Raw genomic sequence first — 22,482 nt, forward strand, 5'->3', positions numbered from 1 at the left:
GAATAAACTGCTGAGCCTTAATCTTCAACAGCTGATATTTTCATTTAACCTCAGAGGGGATAAAGAGGGTTAGTCACCATGACGATCAGCCAGCGGACATGCCTCTGACCTCACATCAACATCTGCCCCCGCTGGGCAGGAAACAAAATGAATACTTGTAATACTCGCCCAGATAAAGTTTGTCAAAAAGAGAAAAACACACATTTGTTCCTGTAAGCAGGCGTGAACTGGAAACAATCCCAGCAGAGCTTCGATTGGGATGAACTGGTTCATTCCCAGTCAGAGTTACAATAATTAACTGCCTGATTTCAAACGTTTATATTAATATTCATTAATGCGAATGTATGAAGCGCTAATGAAGTAGCAGCAACCTGATGCAGCAATTATATTGTAATTTAATTTATTCTACTTTATTCTATCCTATTGTGTTTATTGTTTATTGCTTTTTATCTTTCTGTGCAGCACTTTGGGAACCTTTCATCTTAAATTTGTGCCATATGAATAAAGAGGACTGGATGCCAGCAGTGGTGAAGGACTGAGGAATGATTCAGCATCACTTTGTGATTTGTCCCCAGATGATGTTGTGATACAAAGTCATCATGGATGCATTTGCTGTGAATGTTGTCATAAATTACAGATTTGATCAGACTCTGTTTGGAACATTTTCTCTCTTTTTTTCATGTTGTCATGTTGAACAAAGACGCCATCAAAAACCTGCAGAAATGTCAGGCGACGTTGAAGCAAACCAGTGTGATTCAGGCCTGTAAAACAAAGCTGTGATATCTCTGAACCTCATAAAGGGCGCTTTGTTTTCCAAAAGCTTCATACATACATTTTGTACGTTTCTTATTGCTTTAACTGTTTATCGCATCATTGCCCTTTAATGCAGGAGTACCTTCAGGAAGATCTTGGTTTTTCCCATCTGCCAGTCGTCATCTCGGCCGAGCACAGCCACAGCGATCCTCTGACAGGTTCCCCTCAGGTCCTCCTGATGATGTACACATGGAGGTTAAGGATATGTCTCACTTCTATCAATAAGGTAATCCTCTTAAGTCTAATTTATCTGTCCAAAAGCTATTAAAAAGATGTTCCATTGGGGGACACGTTCCTTCATAACCACAAACGCACACAGATGGTTTTATCTGTGGTTTCAGAGGAGAGTTGACAGCAGACTCCCATTTTTCAAGAAAACTTCTTTTGGAAGAGTTACTGAAGGTAAAAACGCAATTTAACCGTCACCCTGTTGGGACAGTTCATCGAAAGAGAAGAAAGTCTTCATCCTCAAAGCTTTTTCTCATTAAATGAGCACTGCAGTACAATCAGCCCATCACCCTGATGCCAGAAACCTTGGTGTGTTACAGCTCCTTCGTCATGTGAAGGCCTCTCGGCACCAGTTGTAGGAAAGTAAAGGCATCATCACATCGAACCTGTGCACCTGGCCTCTGCACACTGGCTTCCATCTCATTACTTGTTTTTAGGAGCGTTAACGGCGCACTGCCACCCTGCATGTCTGAACTTTTCCAGCCTCACAGTCTGGCCTGATCCCTGAGCTCTATCAACCAAATACTCTCGGACATTCCTCGATCCCGGCTCAAAAACAGAGGTGACATGTGTGGAACAGCCTGCTTTTTCACGTATTAGCTGCCCGGTTCTTTGATCAATTTAAAACACAGTTCAAAACTTTTACTATTCACTTCTTTTAGTCCTGGTTGAGCAGAATATCTTGGATTTTATCAAACAAGAACTGTTTGTTTTACGCTTAATTTAACCCGATGGTGCTTTCCTGTTTACTTTAGTTCATAATCATTGCAGATTTACAGACTCCTGATTGAATTCATAATAGTTTTTACAGCACTTTGGTCCCCCGATGCTGTTCTGAAACCTGGTTGTTTAGAAACACCGAGGTTACAAAACAACCCAAAACTGAACCTTCTGCAGAAAACTGTTATTTTTGTGCTCTGTGCATTAAAACTAAATATGATGCTGTGACCACACAGCCGTCTGGTCTTAAAGGATATTTTAAAAAACCTTTAATCTCAGCCAATACACAGCTTAAACAACTGTTCACACTTAAAATCACACAAAAAAAATATAATTTGTAAAGGAACAAGAAAATGAATGATGATTTAAGCAAAATATAAGAATAAGTGCATTGAAAATGTAAAAGTATAAAGCAAAATAATAAAAAGAAAGAAAAATGTGGACATATTAAATGGCATTTTAGAGGTAAAGTGAACGAACCCGACACACTAACACTACCTGTTTGTACGCCGGTTTGACTCCAGGCATGAGCACTCGGTAGCGGTCAACAAACTCTACGAAGGTGTAGCGGATGGGATATCCAGCACGGCGGATACGGATGGTCTCCATCATACCCGAGTACCTCAGCTGACGCACACACAGATCCCTGTCAAACAGCTGCAGACAGAAACGCTTCCTTTACTGATCACACGTTAAAACCAGCTTTAAAAATGACACAACTCTGAATTAAATTAAAGTCATCAAGTGAAAAACGTAGGGCTGGTAACGTGAAAAAGTCCAAACCTCATCTTTACGTTCTTATTCTTTATTTATAAATAAAGCAGTGTATAAACTACTTTTGTCAGAGAAAAGTCTGAGAGGTTCACACAGAAAAATTAGTTGAATGTTAAAATAATAATAATAATAAATAAATATACATCACTTTCCCCTCAATATCACACCTTTTTATGTATATATTACACTTTTACTCTGTCAATCCCTACCTCAGCATCTGTCTGTCTGTCTGTTAATGTCGGTGTGTGTTAGAATTAAATCGTGACTCATGACTGACTGTCTTCGGCGCTGTGACAGACATGATCTCAGCTGATCATTCATACATCAAACTGCTCCATAAGTAAAGTGACCCTCCTTTGTATGGAAGTGGTCCAAATGTTTTTTTTTATCAACCCCTTATTGCTCATGAATGATTAGAGTTGTCACAAACTATGTTGAGTCTGGCTGCCTCTGACTACAGAGGAGTTTTGACCCTCCACAGCACTGATTGTCAACCAAATCCTGTCAAATAAACTTACTGAGCTTCTAAAGACACAAAGGGGGAACTCACCATGGGTTTCTTGTACTCATTGGGTTTGATGCAGCGAACGAAGAAAGGTTGACAGACGCTCAGAGTTCTCATCAGCAGCTCCAGAGACCTCTTAAACTGACTGCTCAGAGTGGGAGAGCGTTTCCTGGTTTCTGCCCCCTAAAAACACACAACACACAGAGTCACATGCACCCAAACCGAAGCAGCAGCAAAAGTGTCAGGGTCAGAAACAAAAAAGACCCTTTCTGCTCTTCCTGAACTGCGGCACAAACCTTTTTCCTCTTTCTCTGCCTCTGAATATAAAAGCCTTTTTCTGGCTGACAACTCAGATGTTAAAGTGTAGACAGAGCAGTGACAATCAATCATCTGATTGATTAATTAGTTAAGCAACAGTAAATCCAGCTGTTCTTAAAGCAGAAATTATGGTTTCAGCTCCTAAAGTCAGACTTTTTCTTTTATTCGTGGGGAGTTTAAAAACTGTTAAATGTTTGTTAAATGAAATATTGGAGGATTTTTCCACTAACTTCTAACTTATGATATTTTCTACGTGTGAAACTACTGATACATTCACAAATCATTGAATAGATAAGGCATTTTAATCGAAATAACTACCCAAAACACCAAAAACTACCATACCAACAACACATTTTGTGATCTATACTACATTTTTAAAAATAATATTTAGGGAAAACACACAAAACACAAAGGTGGAAAGTCCTTTTAATCTCAAGAGGAGCACGAAGGCCAGAGGCCCGGCTAAAGGTTAGCTAACTTTAGCCGTTTAACCGTTGAGTTAGCCTAACTGTAAAAGTTACTTATTTGTGGCTGGATTGTATCCTGTTAACAGTTAAATTGAGTGTTTTCACGAAACGTCAACCCTTCAAATAGCTTGTTATCATGTTTGCAAATATTTATCACAATTAATTTAATTCAATAAACCCAATTCTGACTTGATATCTGTTATGCATGAGTTTATTTCACCGGAAAAGTACTTAAATTGTTTACGTTTTCACACTAATGAAACTCGTGTATATGTACACTGCCCCCCAGTGGTCACAGTCATGAACTACATACTACATACTTTTGCTGAGACTACTTTTCTTTGTTTCTTTGTATTAAAATGGGAGTAAAATGACTGGGAAGATTAAGAATTGTTAAAAAAAAATTGTAAATTCAAGTAAATTTTTCTATATATATATATATGTACCGAAAGATTTTATTAGATTTTTATTTTTTACTGATAGTAGAATTATGAGTGCTTAGTTTCCTCTCGTGGTTTTATTGAGAAACTACATCAATTTGTCATGTTATCTTTTGTAATATGATCTTCCCAGTCAATACTTTTTTAAAATTAAAACATGGTTTCATATTTAATTATTGCATGGTACAAATTTAAGCATAATTAAAAAAAAATGAAGTATTAGATAAACCAAACCAGCCAGTACCAGGTTATAGGTGAGTACTAATCATAATAACTAAATGAGCAGTATATTTATCATGTCGGCCTTTGGTTATATAATATTTTTGAGATATTGGCAATGTGTTAAACATATAAAGTACAATCACACTTTTTTGGGGTATAGTTCAGAAAACATTTGATATGTTTAAAAAAAGAGAAATCAAGATGACACTAAATTAATTATAACTTTATCTATATTATAAGAGCTATCAGCTCTACCGTACATTAGGCAAAGTATGACATCACCACTAATGATTAAAAATATAAAATCAAAGTAAATCTGTAGACTTCCACCATTTATACTTCACTGCTTTGTCTTAGTTTCTCTTTTTGGCCACTAATAAGCACTCCTTAAGGTTATTATTTATTTATTTAAATGTTTTTCATATGTTTGTAATGAATAAATGACATTACTACATGCATGAGATGGATGACGCACACCAATATCACAGATTAGGGATTAAGGACAATGGTTAATAGCTGAAAAGATGAGAAAACGTGAGATTTTTTTATTTTCAGACCATGAGTGACGTTAGAAATGATGAGGATGAGATGAAAGAGAGACGAAGAGGAGAATGAACTGAGGTTTTTTTGTTTTTTAAGACAAGGGTGTATTTATTTATTTGTTACCTTGGGAAGAAGTGAAGCACCAGGAGCATAACCACACAGAAACTGGCAAGAAGCAGCACACAGACAAGTGCGCACACATAAACCCCCACACAGAAAAAGGGAAGACAGAGAAGACCGTAATGTTACTGAGAAACATGCGAGATAAAACAAAACATGCAGAAGAAGAAAACAGCCTCAGGTGCTTTACTCATTTGTTCCTTCTGAACTCTCATGATTTAACACCATATGTGATGTTTATTGTCTAATGTGATGTCACTGAACAGAACATTTTACTGAATCACCCACACTGGGGTTGAATGAAGCAGGCTGAGCTCACTGACTCCATGTTGGTGACCTGTTCATACATGCAATACCATAAAATGATCATTTGACTCCTCCAGAATATCATCGTAAAATGAGTTGAGTGATGCGATGAGTAGAAGTTAGTTAAAAGCAAATTAATTACAGAAATGGGGGAAGCTGCTGGCAAGAGAATATTACCTTTGCCACCACCTCCTCCCACAAAGAAACTGTGTTCAGGCAAGAAAATTATGAAATGACAGAAAAAGAGTGTAAATATTGGAGTTGATTTTCCTCACTGGAAACAGCTTTTAGGCAGTAAAGGAAATTAAATCTGATGCAGAACTTTAACGTTTCTTGGGAAAGACAAAACAACGCCGACTGGCTGCATGTTAGCACACATTGATGCAGAGCTGATCCACTTCTGTTTGGTAACAGCAGCAGGATGACGTTGTTTTTGTGCCGAATCCTTTCAGTTCAGTTCAATTCAATTCAATAATGCTTTATGAATCCCTGAAGGGATGTTAGAGTGCTGCTGTAATAATAATTATTAAAGACATCCTGTTGCTATAGATAGATAGCAAACACGTAAAAGTGCAGCAGAGAGGAAGGTGTGGTAGAACTCTATAGAGGTCACCATCGCTGGGCTGGGATGCTGTTTTTGTAGCTTGTGCACATGCAGCATTGCTTAATCCTACACTGTAAACTGTATGTGAAGATAGCTGTTATTGCGACACGTTCAGCAGTTAAATTAGCACATGCTCGTCTTTTTGTTAGTTGTTAGTGTCATTATAATGATTTTTCTGTTAAATTTAAAGGAGATTGTGGTTAATCAACGTCATAGCTGATGAAGGAAAGTTTCTTTCCTAAATGTTGTCATCCTGTCGGCTGAAAACAGGAACTTCAGACTTATTAATTAATGTTGAATCTCGAACAGGAATGTAAACAAACACCTTTGTGGTGAAACTCTGCCCCCTTGTGGTCGTTATTTCTGAAGACGAAAGCCTTAAAAGTCACCTTTTACATGCCACCCGATGCTACAAACACATTTCATGTCGCTGTTTGTGTGTTAATCTGTCTTTGCTCGTTACCATAGCAACATCAGCCTGGAAGATTTGCTTGATGAACTTGTTTTTGGAGGAGTGAACCAGCTGGATGATGTCACCATATAAAGTGTCTCTGTTTTTCTCCAGGAAACCTGCAGGACACACGCGCACACAGTGTTACAACGTGCACATAGAAAACAAGTGTTTTCTTTTCGTCTTTGAGCTCCTATCGATCATCTCTGCAGCCCTCAGATTGATCAGGAGCCCTAAACCTGGGCTAAGAACCACTAAACTCTGTCACTGTATGAATGGACATTCAATGGCTGACGTTTAAAGTCAGAATGAGCACTTTGACAATTTTCTCCATATGTTTTTAGCTGCTAATACATTTTTACTGACAGCTGATAACACTTTGACTTGTACGTGCTTTGAAACTGTGGTGCTTTTGCTTCGGTTAAGGATCTGAGCAAACTAAACAAACAAGCTGATCCTGTGAAATGTCGCTCTGCTTGTGTGACAGTGAGAGTCACATTAGAATAAGACTTATATTATATTTACAATAATCATCCTCTGTGCTCATGTCTTTGCTGTGTGTGAAGCGACTCTGACCTCTTGTTTCATAGAAAACAATCCCAGCAAAGTGTTGGATGCCAAACTGAGTCTCATAGTTGTTCTTTGGTGGGATGTAGTATGTGTTGAGTTTGTGCTGGAAGTTGAGCTTGTTCAGCATTGTGGTGTCTGTTCCCTGCAGGAGATAAAAAGAGAAAAGAAAACAGACTATTTGGTTATTGAGAGTTTAAGCGAAACCCATCTAACACCAGACATTCATTCCATCTTTTTTGGGGTTAAATCAGTCTGTCATTACCTTTATTTACCCAAATAAATTGGTTTGTTTAGCTTGTCTGAGCTGGTCTGAATTTTTCCAAAAGAAACTTGCTTGTCATGTATATACATGTCTTTTAGTTGTTGTGAATAAGATGTCTGTCTTAGTGGTGTTTTTTGTATTGTTTTGCCTAAACATTTCTGGGTGACGAGCTCACGAAACTTCAGTCCTTCAGCTTGGAAAGAAACATTCAGAACAAACGTCAGGTTAGCAAACAAATTTCAATGTCCGTGTCATTAAAAGCATTCAAATAAACCAAATTCTGACTTTAATATCTATTGTTCTCAAGTTTTTTTGCTGGAGCAGAACTTGAGTTTGTTATAATTTTACACTAATGAAGCTCGTCTGTATCTATTGCCCTCCAGTGGTCACAGTTGGGAACTGCAGACTATGTAACATTGCTTTTCTTCTTATTAAAATAGGATTGTTTGATTAATTACTGGTAGAATTTTTATGTAAACATAAGCAAAATGATCTATAAAATACACCTGTAAAATATGAACTCTACGATTTTATTCATATTGTTATTTTTGACCCATGATAAGGATGAACATGATGATCCTTGTAGAATTGCGAGCCCTTACTGCCCCCCAGTGGTCCCAGTATGTAACTACACCAACATACCAAGTTAGCTTTTCTAACAACATGAACTATCCAGTCTGTCCTTTCTAAGATAAAACAATAATTTAATAATGATTCTTAAAGAAATAAGAATTAACACTGAATGATGCAATAATGTAAGAGATAAATTCAGCATCACCAGGTAACTTTTCTTGGTGGCAAGCTGTGAGCACAACACTGACACATCATCACCTTGTAAAGTTATGTTTTGAGCCTGTTTATTCAAACAGTTGCAGTAAAAACTGGCAAATGTTAGTCCAGATTTTACTCTTTTATCTCTAACTGTCTCTTGTCTCTGGTTTGGACTTCCTCTTCTGAAAACAGCTGCAGCAGCAAACCAGAACTGGACAGGTAAATAGTGAGCTGAAAGTCACCACTTTGCTCGAAAACAACACAAACAGTCTTAACTTTAACAATTACCGGCTTGTTTTCATGAGACAACACTTACACTTTACATGAAGTGTTTAACCCACAGACAGAAAAGTCTCCACAAAGGTGTTACAGACAAACTGGTTCGGAAACAGGCTTACGATGATCAACCTTTGAAGGAACACAAACCAGCAGATCCCGAACAGAAGAGCTATACTGGGCATGTGTACCTTGGGGAACTTGCTTTCCTCATCGATGAGTGAGATGATGTTCATGGGTTTGATGGCAATCATGTCCAGAGCGTCCTGGTTGTCGGTGAACTCAATGTGCTGCCAGTTGATGTTTTCCAGGTTGTACTCCTCCTGTTCCAGCTTGAAGACGTGACGGACGAAGAACTGCTGCAGGTTCTCGTTGGCGAAGTTGATGCACAGCTGCTCGAAGCTGCAGGAAGAAGGGCGGGAAGAAGCAAAATAACTGAGGATGGCAGCCTTACTGACAGCTTTATTCGCCAAGTACGTAGACGGTTGTTGTCTCTCTGGTTAGAAAATAAATTCAATATAAAATAAGAAAGAAAGATGAAAATAAAGGGAATGAGAGAGAAATCTTGATGCCAAATAGACAATGTACAAATATACAGTGATGAATGTGCAAAACATTGACTGTACAACCAGAATACGTTTGGTAGTTCATGTCTTATTCGCATGTCAGTACGTAATGTATTTAATGTGTGAGCAGTCCCAGTGTTTAGGCTTATCAGTGTATATTTCATATGATAATAAAAATGATTACTACACTCTGTTCATATGTGGAAAGGAAAACGACACCAGGCAGGTTTGTGACACACAAACAGGTTTAAAAGATCAATAGAACTACATGAAATGAGGAAAGGTGTGTTTTAACTGCAGTCCTCCTGGTTTCAATGGAAAACAAAGCAAGTCAAGGTTGATCTGAAAAGCTCTGGCATTGTCTGGTAGTATGAATTTATACGATGCTTTCTGAACTAATCAGGACATTTGAGTTTGGTCTGACCAGAAACAAAAGAGGAACAAACAGGGTGGATACTGTGGGATAAGTGTGCGTTTTTACCTGTTTACAGTAAAATTCTCAAAGCCGAAGATGTCCAGCAGTCCGATGGAGCGTCTGAGAGCTTTGGGCTGCGAGGATGGAGGCTTGTAAATGGCTGCATTGATCTTCTCCACGATCCACACAAACAAACGCCCGTAAATACCCTGCGCACATACACACAGGCCGAGACATCGTTCAGAAAAAAGCCCCTCCTGGACGTTTTGAGCTCTGCTGAGTCCCGGTTTAGTTTGTCTTTGTCTATATGTTCCATGTACTAATGATGGCTCCACAGTATTCCTCTGATCCACGGGGCGAAAATACGCAGCAATGTGCAACAAAGGCAGTGAAGACAGGTTTTATCTGATGAGCTGATTAACTAGAATTAACAATCGGCGCAATACTTATGTGTTGTACCTTAACAAAAGCGTCTCGGACATCGAGAGCTTGTTCCATGTTGAGTGGAGTGGAGACGGTTTCTCCTCTGGTGATCAGCGTTCGGCTGGTCAGACAGTTCATCAGATCCTTGCTATCAACCTGAACACACAAGCACAGGAGCTCCTTCAACCTCAATCTGCTCATGTTTTCACTTACATGGCATTGAACAGCGATTACAGACAAGAGTGGATTATTAGATGTAAAGACTCAGAGAGTCCTGGGGTTCAGTCGCTGTTGGGAGAACAAATATTGCATTTGGTTTTTGTTCCAAAGTCTGAATCCTTTTCAAATATGATTCTGAATCTTCATTAAAACTATATTGTGCACACTGTCCAACTTTGGGCATGATTCAGAGCATCTCTCATCCTCTGCTGTACCAACTCAAGACAACTGAGTGATGATTACTCTGTAAAATGATGCCAGAACGGAGGCAAAGATCAGGGTGGGTGGGGGGGCAGCATGTGAGAGATACGTGGTCATTGAAGATGAATCTGCGGTTACTGAAACAGATCGAGAGCTGTTATGAAAGCGTGTGCGTTTGTGCGTCACCTCCAGCAGTGTAGCAGCAGTGGTGAGTTGGGGGCACCGGACAACCTCGCAGGTATCCAGGTTATCATAGGTGCGAGCTGCAAAGTCAAAGGTCAACAAGATAAACAAAACAACAGAACAAACCAGCAGGTACTCAATGCAAAAGATTCTCAAACGCATCAGTCTGGACTGCAGTGGCTTTACTGAAGGAATGAAACTAAAGGAAACTAAAGAGCTGGGGAACATAACGCTGAATGTTGTGAAGCATACAGTGTGTCAAAAAGTTGTTGAACGCCATCACAAAGAATTTTTTTCTCTTTACCTTCATATCGCAGGTTTCCCATATGTAATATTGCAGCCAGAAGCTTAGAAATCTCCCAGTTCTCCTTATCAGTAAACATCAGAACCTGAGCAAACAAAGCACATGGAAACATGATCACTTCAAATATAAGAGGAGTCACACTTTATAAAGTGACCTTCATCGTACCTTCATTGCAGAGCGGATGTTGGAGTATTCTTTCATGTCGTCTCGGCCGTCACAAACTGTACATTTACCCTGCAGAGAAACAGATGGATGGGAAATACAGTCCATGTTTAAACAGAAAGAAAACACTGGACTATGTGTCAGTTTATATTAGCGATGTCCCAATCCAGATTTTATGGCCTCCCGATACAATCCGATCCGATACAGAAAAACAGAGTGGAATTATGTTTCATTGTGTGGAAAAGGCTGGGATCATTCTTTTGTGCAAGACAACATCAGACTTGATTTAAACAAATAAACAGATTATTTATAGGCACCACATAGTTCCTCGAGCACCTCCTCTTTTTGCATTCTTCATAGGGGATGGAAATAAAGTAGCGTTGGTTAAGCATGTTGATCAAAGGTTTGTAAAGCAGGAAGCCCTCCACAATGAGGAAGTGAGTCTCCTCCTTGCGCTCAGACTTTGGCACAATCTCAGTATCCAAGATGTTATTAATGCCATGAGACTTCTCAAACTTCCCCGGGTTCTCCAGCCATGCGGAGCTGAGGACCAAACAGGGAACCCGAGGACTACTAATCTGGAAACTAAACTAAGACAGAATGAATAAGAGACCGAACAAAGATCAAAACTCACTATGGTGAGGTAGGTGTAGTCGGTGGCTTTGTTCAGCCCCAGCTTCTTCTTCTCATCTGCAGTCATGCCCTTCAGCATGCAGTAGAAGATGTGGTAGTTTCTCTCATCATAAGCCTGCAGATTACAGAAAGAACTAAAACTGCATGTAGCAACATTACCTCTTGTAAAACATGAAGATTTATATGGATTTATATGGTCTTAATTCAGAGGTTGGAGCAGCACAGGCAATGAGAACGTTTTAATATACACAACATGAAGGTAAAGGGAAGAGACACCATGATGTGACATAAGCCCATAACTCAGTAACATATGACAGAATCACCACAGATAACAGCTACATCCTTTACTTCTTACAGCAGTTTTCTGTTTTTCTAACTTTAACACGATTCCCTGAGCCTGCTTACACTAACATGCGATTCTTCAAAGGTCTCCTGATGCCCACAGGTGTAAACAGCTTCCGCTGAAGGCCTACCTGTCGGCAGACTCTGGATTTCTCCAGCAGGTATTGTTCTATCTTGGCTCCCTCTATAGCTCCTCTCTTGTTGAAGTGGATGTCGATATATTTCCCAAAGCGTGACGAATTGTCGTTGCGGATAGTTTTAGCGTTGCCGAAGGCTGGAGGAGAAACGACAGAATCCAGACTTTATGACTTTATGAAACTTTTATATGAGGCCAGGTTTATAAACAAAACTCAAATGAACACAAAAGTAATCAGTTTCTGAATTATTAGTGAATCTGAAGTGCTTTTTTAAAATGTTTTACATAACAGCCATAGTTTCTTATCTTGGTCTGAATTTTATTGATGTTTTTTATGGAAATGTCTTCCTTTCTGTCTCACCTGAGGGTGTCACTGAGCTGTAATTAGAATGATTGATAGATGTATTTGATTGAGGACTGATACATATAGCTCAAGTGGCAACTGTAAATAAACTGTGTGTATAAAGGGTCACTAGCTAACCAGGCCATTTATTTCCAACAATTAAACTAACAACATGTGTCTCTGAGTAGGATATTTAAGTTTTATTCATTAGAAATCTTTGGAGCCCAAAGAGTTTGATTAAGGCATTGATATGCGCTTAAAGTACAGATTCTCAGCTTTAATTTGAGGATATTTACTTCCAAATTGAAGGGGGATTGAAGAAATTCATGACTTGAAACTCAGATGTTGAAGGAGGACAATGAGATAAACTGACAGCTTGATTTGTGGAAAATGCTTTTTCAGGTGCTTAAATTTCTCAAATTTAATGTCTGAACATTTAATGGACAGATGTGGGCTGTGTCTTCAATTTTTCCAAAGAATTTAAAGCATCACTAGAGAATTTGATTATTTATAACACAGTCATGAAAAACAGATCTCTGTGTGCGCCCTGCACATATACAGCCAAACACATGGATTTGCTGTCATGATGAAGCGGCCACAAAGATGCCATCAAAAAGCCCACAAAATGTCAAACAACTATAAAGTTAAACAGTGTGAAACCAAAGTTGTGAGCAGTGGTATCTCAGCCCCGAGGCCTGGGAATGTGCGTCAGAGTATTCAGTGTATTTCAAAGCAAGTCAGAAGCACATAACTGTAAAGCTCCCAAACTTCTCTCGTGTTACTTTAAGGTCTAATCTGCTCCCAGGGGTGGTGTTTGCATGTTAACCTTCAGGAGTCTGTGATAGAAATGTCAGAGAAGGCGGTGCATACTGCCCTTAGTGGGCCGATAATAAACTCAGTAAATCTCAAAACCCACCGCATGCACGACAGACGTCTTTTACACAAAAATAAAAGGAAATTGATGAAAAATCAATGAAATAGACTCCTAAGGGTTAAAGCTGACTCACAACATGTGGTAGAAGGAGCTCTCAGCAGAAACACGAGGACGGGTCTCATCAACAGCTTGGTTCTTGTTTTGTTGTCATCAGCTAAAAACAACCAGGAAGTGACTAAAGTCATTTATTAAAGTGCTTTTATTGACTACTGTCGTATCTAACAGTTTGTAACAGCACCAATCAGCTCCTTACTCAATCAGAGTAAAAAGTTTTCCTTGTTAAAGGAAACTCTTGGCAGTGATGTTTGCTCCAGCTTTGAAAAGCTCATATGAGCTGCATCTCCGTCCTGCTGCCTGTAGGAGCAGCAGTTTGTGTTGTCGTGTTCAAAGATATAAACCGAAGACCCGTTTGGTCATTTTGATCGGAGGATATGTTGTATTTATCACACAGAGAAGTCTTCATGTGCGCAAATACAGAGGTTTCACCTGAAGGCCCAAACCAGTCATAGGCCTCAAGAACAGAAACACCAGATTAAACTTTAAACAGAGAAAACTCAAATCAGCCGGAACCAGAGTCATGGAACTACGGAGCATCATAAATGTGTTTTCTCACCCTCTAGGATGGGGTTGGCCTCCAGGACCTGCTGTTCTATCCAGGAGTGTTGACCACTGATGGCAGCCAGGAACTGCAGGATCAGTTTGGTGCTTTCTGTTTTTCCTGCTCCAGACTCTCCGCTACGAAACCGCATCATCGGTGAAAACAGGCGATGAGAGTGTGGAAAGAAAAAAGATTTCACAGAGGTTGAGTCATAAAATGAGGTATCTTCTGAAAGATTATGTGGTCGGACCAAACTTTTCTGCTTTATGTCACTGCACAGGAAAAAAAAGTAATTCAGTACCAAACTGATATTTTGTTGTGATATGTCACAGTTTTCTGGTTCTTTCAGTCTGTCTAAGACGCTTATAGGTTCATGAGTTTTTCAGGTATTTGATCAAATCAAATCAGAGGTTTGAGGAGTGTTTTTATGTAGGTTATAAACACCTTAAAATGTCCTAAAATCTGTAGCAATAGTCGATCCTGTAGTTAATGATCACAGTTGTGGACCTGCTGAATAACAGAGGTTTTCCTCATCAGTGTGGCTAAAAAACACTCTTTCCTACCTGATGATGCAGCACTGGTCCCGGTTGTTCCTCTGCATGTTGAAGTAACAGTTGTCAGCGATGGCAAAGATGTGTGGCGACATTTCACCAATCTTCTTGTTGGTGTAGAGGCGGATCTGGTCGGCAGAGTAGATGGGCAGCAGCTGATAAGGGTTGACGGCCACCAGGATGGAGCCTGTGTATGTCTGAGGAAAATAGAGGAAAATAACTAAAGTAAGGCTTGTTGTAGTGCAGATCGTTTTGGACGGCGTTTAGAGCCAGTTTGAGCAATTCCATGCTGGTGACCTGTTTGACAGAATGGACACATTCACGGGCAGGCTGTGGGGCAAGCAGTTACACAGGAGAGAGGTTTTCGAGACTGCAGCCACCCCCTGAAAATGGATTCTGTTTCTGATTTTGTTTCAGTCTTTGCGAAAAATTCCCAGTAAAAGATTTAAAATGGAAAGAGTGAAGGAAGGTCGCTGCTGCCATGTAACTGTTAGGTCAGAATTTTTCTTATTCCTGCTAATTAAGTGCGAGCCCGGAGGCCCGGAGGCCCCTGCTGCAGACACCTGACTACAGGACATCACATGTGTGTACCCCGGTGGAGAAGGACCCACACAATATCAAGCAGGTGGTGCAGATGTAGTTAGAATATTCCTGCTGCGCTCACACAGTTTTAACTGAATATTACAGCAGATTTTTCTGCATCTGCCAGATGTTTGTCATAAAAATACAAAGTAAATTGATGAAAGGGGACTTTCCTTTAGAAACCTTTGCAAACCTTGAATAATTCACTTTAGCACAATGCCTACACGGTACAGACAAGAAATACCGTGTCTACATGTCTCTGTGCAGATTTGATATTTTTAAAAGGAAAATGAAGTTAGTTTTTATAAAAGTGAACCTGTTAAACACATCAGACCATGTGTTGGTGTGATGTTGGAGAACAGCGGGCTGGAAGATGCGCTGATGCAGGTCTTGTAACTCAGATGTTGAAGGATGACAATGAGAACATATCAGTACTCGTCACAAGAGAACAAACAGCCATGTTGGAAACGAATTAGCATCGACCCGGGCTGCAGTGCTGAGCCTGGTTACCGGTAGGTTACTAACTAACTGAGACAACCTGGCTGCATGAACACGACACCTCCAATGATACAGCGTGTAAGAAAAGTAACCCGAACAGCCTCTTCATTTTCAGTTTACGAGAAACATGCAACATACATGCAGTCTTTAGATTAAACTGAATATCACTTATACTGCATGCTACCATTTGTATGGTTGTGCAGGTGTTGCTGTGCAGGTGCATATTTAATAGATGCATTACTGCACATGTACAGCTCAGAGTCTAAGATATGACTTACCCTCCCACCACAGTTTGTCTTCAGAGGAAAAAGGAAGGAGGGTAACAAGTGGGTCAGAAGGGAGGAAAAACATGAAACTGAGATGAGTTCAGAGAAACGGCCGATAGTAGAATAATGAGGTTGGACATGTGAGAAGATAGTGAGAAGGTTGATACAGACGGGTAAAGGTTTACAATTCTCCATTAATAAACACTTCAGCAGGAGTGAGTATGTGATACTAATCATGAATTAAGTCAAATATTTCACTTCCAGCTCTTTAAAACGAGCTGTTTTTAATTCACGTTTCACCATATTTATCAACCTAGTTTCAGTCAAACGATGCTTGTGTTGAAGTCATGATGGAGACACCAGCATCAGTGGCACTGAGCACAAAACATCAAAGAGTTCAAAAGAAATGTAATTCTTATTAAAATGTATATTAGAATGAAGATAAAATGAGAAATAAAACCAATTAGAATACAAATTAGAATGTTATAAAATGTAAAATCATGTAAAAATATTGTTTAAAATTGATTATTTAATAGTATTTCATTGCCATAAACTCTTTTTTTCCCTCTTTATTTTAACTAAATATCCATTTACTCCTGATATTTGCAATTAGGAGTAAGTGTTGATTATTTGGATGCATTTTCACAACATAATTAACATAAACAACATAAACTATTAATTAAACAGTGGTGATTAAATGTAATTGTTGAGATGATGGTAAACAGAAGTGGGGTCATTAAAAAATCTGGAAAATTAGCCCAGAAATACTCACATATATGATCTTTTCTCTGTATCTAATGAGCAGGTTGCGGAGGATGCCGGCTTCGTTAAGGTCTCCCAGCCGGATCATGTCCTCTACACCGTGGATGGAGGTGGGATGCATTGGCTTGATGTTGGTGGCATTCTGGGGGGAGATCCAGTGCTCCTGGGGGAAGGTATTTGTGACTTGTTGTGAAAAAAAGAAGCACGCTAGATCCAAAATAAACACAGTTGTTTTGATCCATCTCCTGGACTGTAGTTCAAATACCTCACGTTCAACTTTACTTTTGGCTTTTTCAGTTACTTTCACCACTCAGAAATATATAAATCTAACATCTTAAACAATGTTGCTCTAGATACCAATAAATAAATCAGACGAGTCCTCGGACAAAACACTGAGGCACAAAATGAGTGAAATACAGGAAGTTAACTTGATTTAAGGGGGGGACTTTACACACAGTCCACTAAGTTATCACCAACAGGGACAAATGAAACATTTGTTTTCGTTCCTATTTAATATAACAGTTTAAGAACTTACGTTTCCTTCATCATCCAAAACCTGGATCTGTCCAGAGTCACAGAGCTTGACCACCGCGCCGATCGGAACTTCAAACTCCCGACCGGTCTTCAAGTCCAACCAGACATAGTCGCCCTGCACAGAAATCAAATCAAAGCAAAGCCAGAATTATGACTGCGATCATCTTCAATAAATAACTGAGAAATCAGGAGAAATCAGAACCAGAATCAATACTGAGGATAAATCTGATTAAAGAGTTAGAGTTAAAGTTCATTTTCAGGATGAACACCCAGTTAGAAACAAGCAGCATTTTGTTTTGAGCCTCATAAAACAGAAAATATGTCACTTGGTGAGGTGTGCAGGTGTCCTCCCTCTGTATCCACTTACATTCAACCTCAGATGATGCTGCATTCGCTTTAACTTGGAGGCGTTGAAACAATTTTTCTCTTGCTTTTGCAAAGTTCACCCAACTTAAGAAATAAACAAGCTAACAATGTTCTACCAGTACTTTGATATTGTAAAGTAATGTTTTACACCATGACTCCTAATTCACGTTCTTTCTTTTTTTTTTGCCTGTCAGAAGTTAAAAATTCTGCTTTCCTGTTTGTCAGTGAACGCCCCGTCAGTACAGCTCTGGTAGCAGTCATTCAAAAACAAATACTGGTGATTTATTGGCCACATAGGCAACAGTCCTTAATGTTAGCCAGAGTCCAGAGTTTATGGAGCCGATATATGATGGAGGAACTACGATGTGAGCTCTCAGTGGTACGATCTGCTGTGCAAGTTTTAATTTCTTGGGCCGTTCAACACAAGTGAAAGGTAAGTATTTAAGAATAAGATTTTGTTTGATGTGAGGTTTAAACTCGGTTATTTACTGTATGTCCTCTCATCCTGTAATAAAGAGCTCAGAGGGTTATTAAGGATTACAGATCTCACAAGAGGCAGATCCTGAGGAAGAGAGAGTCCAGAGGGTCACTTACAGAGTTGTATATTAATGGGAGAAAAAGAGGAGCCGCTGTTCTTATTTTGACCAAATCATTCAACGAACAGTTTGTTGTCAGTAAATTTTGCAAGCTTGTGAAAGAAAGGCGTCATAAGTCTCCATTAAAACCCAACTCAAGACAATGGGGTTAAAATATTCTTCTCTTACTACGTAGTGTGTGGACATTCACTGAAGCTGTTTCAGCAGATTCAGCAGAATCAGTAAAGCAGTTCTATCTGTTACATAAATGGTGTAATCTGAAAAGGAAAAATGGTCATGGGAGTCCTTCCTGCCTGGAAGCTTTAGGAAAGGGCAAAAAAATCAACCAAATGTGTACCAGAAATGTGTTGAAGTGAGCAGAGAGGACAAATAACTACTAAATACCTTATGTTAGTAAAGAGGAGAAGAGTTAGTGTGAAGAAATTTAAAGCAAGGAATACTTTCATGAGTTTTACACAGACAACTGCTGAAGGCCTGAAAGGTTGTCCTGAAAGTTTCTGAATGACCTCCAGCGGGATGTGAGCTTCTTTGATAGTTGGAAAAACTGACACAGATAACAAAAGACCAACGAACACAAAACAGAGTACATCAAAGAACGAAGGAATGAATAAACCACAGAGAAGACTTTAAAACTAAAGAACAGGCAAATCAAAACACCAAAAGTTTGATGTTTTGATGTTATAATTCACTGCTGGTTTACACTGTTAAAGATGAAATGATGTAATTGGCCAATCATGTGGCAGTAGTGCAACTCACACGATTAGGTAGATATGTGGAGTGAACGTAAATCCAGTTAATGTTCACATCAAAACCAGCAGAGATTTCTCATTATGGTGAAAAACTTCCAGCAAACCATTCAAAGCCTTATTGATGACAGAGTCAGAGGAGAATAGTCAGGTTAGTCAGTGTTGGTGGACTAAAGGAACTCAAACACCCTTTTAACAGTTTAACAGTAAAACCTTTAAGACTAACATCAGACTTTAGACAGATGGGCAACAACACCAAAAGACCTTAAAGAACAGAAATCTTAGGCTGCAGCGGACACAACCAAACCAACACTGAACAGTTCAAAGTTGGTGTAAAGAACAACGACTGCATGCACCTATGAAGCCAACTTCTTTAGTGTCAACTGTCCACACTGCTGCTGATGGTGAAGAAATGTTATTATGGACACTTTGGACCTGTGAATGCCATTATCGCTGCCTGTCTGTATCATTGGGACCATCACAAAAGCGAGTCTCAGTCGACGTCAGGAAGGCTGGAAGATCACAAGCTGCTGATACAGCGGATGTGAAGACTGTCAGTGGAGCTGCTGGATCTGATCGAACAGTCAAAAACATCACCTCCTATTGTCTTTTACTCGGGTTTTGTTCCTCGACCTTGATGACAGGTTTAGGGTTAATGAACCATACGTCAGTTAAGAGTCAGTTTGACCACACTTCCACTAAGCCGTGATGTGGGTCTGCTGCACTGAAACTAAAGATGTTCAATAAATATTCTTCAAAACGTGTTTTAGATCATTTTCATTTCAATCGTAGGTTAAATCATATATATCACATAAGAGATAATATTACTTTATTCTCAAAGTTCATGAATGAAGGTTGTTCACACGTTTCTACACATGAAGCACACCTGGTCCGACTGGATGAAATAATCAAGCTTTGTTACGTTAGAAGTTTTGGGACAGAATGATCTCCTTTCTTTATCTTTTAAAGAGTTTAAACAGCTCTCATCTTGGCTGCTGCTCAGATACTTCCAGATCATTTCACTCAGTAATGAAGGTTCCTGTGCCAAACGGTTTATTTGACCAGACCCACTGTTTTGTTTATCGGTCCTGTAGTAAGTGCACCCATGTTGTCTGTACATATAGATTGCTCATGCTTGTTGAACCTTAATGAAAGCATAGTTATGGGTGTTTTATTGTATGTCCAACAGTAGTTATTACTTACTGGAACTTTAATGTTCATCCATCCAATCTAAATCCCCAATTTATCAAATTTAGGGAGGCTGGTCCCTTCAATGTGAAGGTGTCAACCTGTGGCGTAAAAGTATTTGTTCTCAGAAATTCAAATACGATTTGTGACCCAAAACAGATTAAATGTAAGATCAGCAACACACTTATACACAAATATATGAATATAGATATTAAAAAGCCACACAAATATGATTTATATTGGACGAAAGACACAAGAGAGCACGCTACACGAATCCTAAAGACATGTAACTGTGACTCGTGAAGCTTAAGACTCTCAGACAGACACACATGCACACCAGCAGCGTACCGGCAGGAGTGTCGTGGGTTTCATTACAGTGTTGACATTACGTAGCAGCGCCCATTTGGCCTGATCCTTCTCATAGAGTTCAACGTAGTCCCGGCGCTTGTACATCTTCACGTGCACACAAACATGAACGCTCCAACAATGTTATCCTGTTTTAAAAGTCCTCTGTTCCAAGGAGTTATGAAAAAATATCCTCATTTATAGAAGTGAAGTTGAGTGACGTTTAATGGTTTGTTTCCTCAGTTTCTGCTTCACGTGCACACAGCGATGGAGAGTTTGACACAAGCAGCTGTCGGGAAAATTCAGACATTAAACATCTTCATGGCTCATCAGCCAGAGTTTCATTTTTAAAAAGCTTTAAAATGTTCTATATGAGATGTAAAAAATGTCCAAAAGTAAACATCTTAAGGTCTAGTTTTCTTTAAAAAAAAGAAGAGATCAAATAGAAAAATCCAGGCATCCGCTAAGTTTCACATGTCTTTGTTTCCGCTGCATTAACACTTTTGGGACAGTTCTCTCGCCGACCTCTTCGCTCCCTGTAACACACTCACTCTTTGTCAGCCCTGCCCCATCAACCTCCCCCGTTGTCCATGGCAACAAGATGTCACTTCCTCCTCAGGTGTTTCTTCTGGTGCTGGATTTCACAACAGCTAAATTCACCACGGACAAATTCTGCTGGTAATGCTGCAAATTACTTGACTTAGAGACATTAACACACCACCAATGATCACTGTAGTTTACTTCAAGAGCTCAACTTTAACAGAGATATCCAGAGCTTCATAAAGCAGAGTCTTATTTGGAGAGAAATGACCCGTTGTTTCAGATAAAGTCCGGATTATTTCTTCACACCATCAGATTGAATCAGCTTAATCCAAATTTGACTTTAAAGAAATCCAAACATCAAACACAAAGACAGAGCAAAGTAACTCCACTGTGCAGTATTTTGGCTGCATGTTGCTACACAAACACAGTAGCTCCTCGTTTTAATGATATTGAATCATAGAGAAGTACTTCTGCCACTAACTAACCACATTTAACCAAAGTAAGCACATAAAAACAGTTTATTAGACAGTAAAATCAGTCCTACTGCCATTTGGTTAAGTTTTACGCAGGCCTGTCGGTAGAAAGCAGGAAATGAAACTCCCACATTGTGAGCTTTTCAATCCTCATTTTGATGACATTAAATTTCTGCTGTTCAGTCAGAGTTTTGAAGATGTTCCTGTGATATCAGCCACAATCTGCCTCGGTCTGTTTGCACATCTTTTACTGTGTTTCTAAGATATTTTTAACCTACTGCATACTGATACTTCACTGTTTTCTTTGAAATATCTCACCATCTGCTGAATGAATTGCAGATATAGTCTGTTTTATGAACATAACAGTTGGATGCATCACCTTTACATTTCATTAGCACACTACAGCATCTCTGTGACAGTCCACCGATGTGCTAGTTGTGCGTAGTTTGACATGTGAGCCGCTGACTGTGCTCGGTGTGTGTCTGTGTTTGTGCATGAGATGGATGATTGTTGGAGTTTGTGTTACACACATATCAGTTTAATTAAGTAAATACTCCGTCTGGCAAACTGAGCCACCTGAACATTACACCACTGAGCACCTGTTGTACATGCAGACACACACACATGCATGCAGACACACACACATGCATGCAGACACACACACATGCATGCAGACACACACACATGCAGCCTTTGACAGAGCCGAGCTAACGGTGAACTTATCAGAAACCACGTATTGAATTATTCAACACTGCAGATCTGTTGAGTGTCTTTCTTTCTGTCTCTTCTTCTTTCTACGTCCCTACTTTCATATTTTCTCCTAATTCTTTATTTCTTATCCGTATCGATGCAAAGCTGGAAATAACGCAGGTGTTTGTAGTAACTGATAAGCTTATGGAAACAACTCTGAAGTCAAAGTGCTCGTCCACTGACGAGTTAGCTGCTAAACGAGAAGTTAAATTACAGAACCATAAACCAGCAATAAGCATTAATTAATTACATTTTAGATGGATAATAGATATGAGTCAGTAAAACGAAATAAAAAACAAGCTATTTTGACAAACTTTGATAATTAAAAGCTATTATAAGGCAGTCTTTGGACGACTATAACAACACTGTTCACTGTTTGAATAAATATAAATACACAAAATAGTTAAAATAGCTTCCATATCAGTAACAACAA

General features: G+C 39.2%; 1 protein-coding gene across 1 annotated transcript in view; it reads right to left on the reverse strand.

Annotated features, from left to right (window-relative positions):
- myo7aa (myosin VIIAa) overlaps positions 1 to 22,482 on the reverse strand; it is a 50,805-nt gene that overhangs the window by 21,263 nt on the left and 7,060 nt on the right. Inside the window, exons 2-18 of the mRNA XM_072392022.1 lie at positions 17,044 to 17,157; positions 16,519 to 16,671; positions 14,413 to 14,597; positions 13,865 to 13,986; positions 11,970 to 12,112; positions 11,498 to 11,611; positions 10,867 to 10,935; positions 10,702 to 10,786; positions 10,401 to 10,477; positions 9,831 to 9,950; positions 9,438 to 9,580; positions 8,582 to 8,792; positions 7,088 to 7,223; positions 6,524 to 6,630; positions 3,086 to 3,223; positions 2,260 to 2,418; positions 896 to 988 (exon numbers count right to left, since the gene is read on the reverse strand). Coding sequence (XP_072248123.1) covers positions 896 to 988; positions 2,260 to 2,418; positions 3,086 to 3,223; positions 6,524 to 6,630; positions 7,088 to 7,223; positions 8,582 to 8,792; positions 9,438 to 9,580; positions 9,831 to 9,950; positions 10,401 to 10,477; positions 10,702 to 10,786; positions 10,867 to 10,935; positions 11,498 to 11,611; positions 11,970 to 12,112; positions 13,865 to 13,986; positions 14,413 to 14,597; positions 16,519 to 16,671; positions 17,044 to 17,157 — 2,169 coding nt within the window. The remainder of the gene's footprint in view (positions 1 to 895; positions 989 to 2,259; positions 2,419 to 3,085; positions 3,224 to 6,523; positions 6,631 to 7,087; positions 7,224 to 8,581; positions 8,793 to 9,437; positions 9,581 to 9,830; positions 9,951 to 10,400; positions 10,478 to 10,701; positions 10,787 to 10,866; positions 10,936 to 11,497; positions 11,612 to 11,969; positions 12,113 to 13,864; positions 13,987 to 14,412; positions 14,598 to 16,518; positions 16,672 to 17,043; positions 17,158 to 22,482) is intronic.

The sequence above is a fragment of the Leuresthes tenuis genome, unplaced genomic scaffold, assembly GCF_036924035.1.
Source record: "Leuresthes tenuis unplaced genomic scaffold, fLeuTen1.0.hap1 SCAF_9, whole genome shotgun sequence".
NCBI lineage: Eukaryota > Metazoa > Chordata > Actinopteri > Atheriniformes > Atherinopsidae > Leuresthes > Leuresthes tenuis.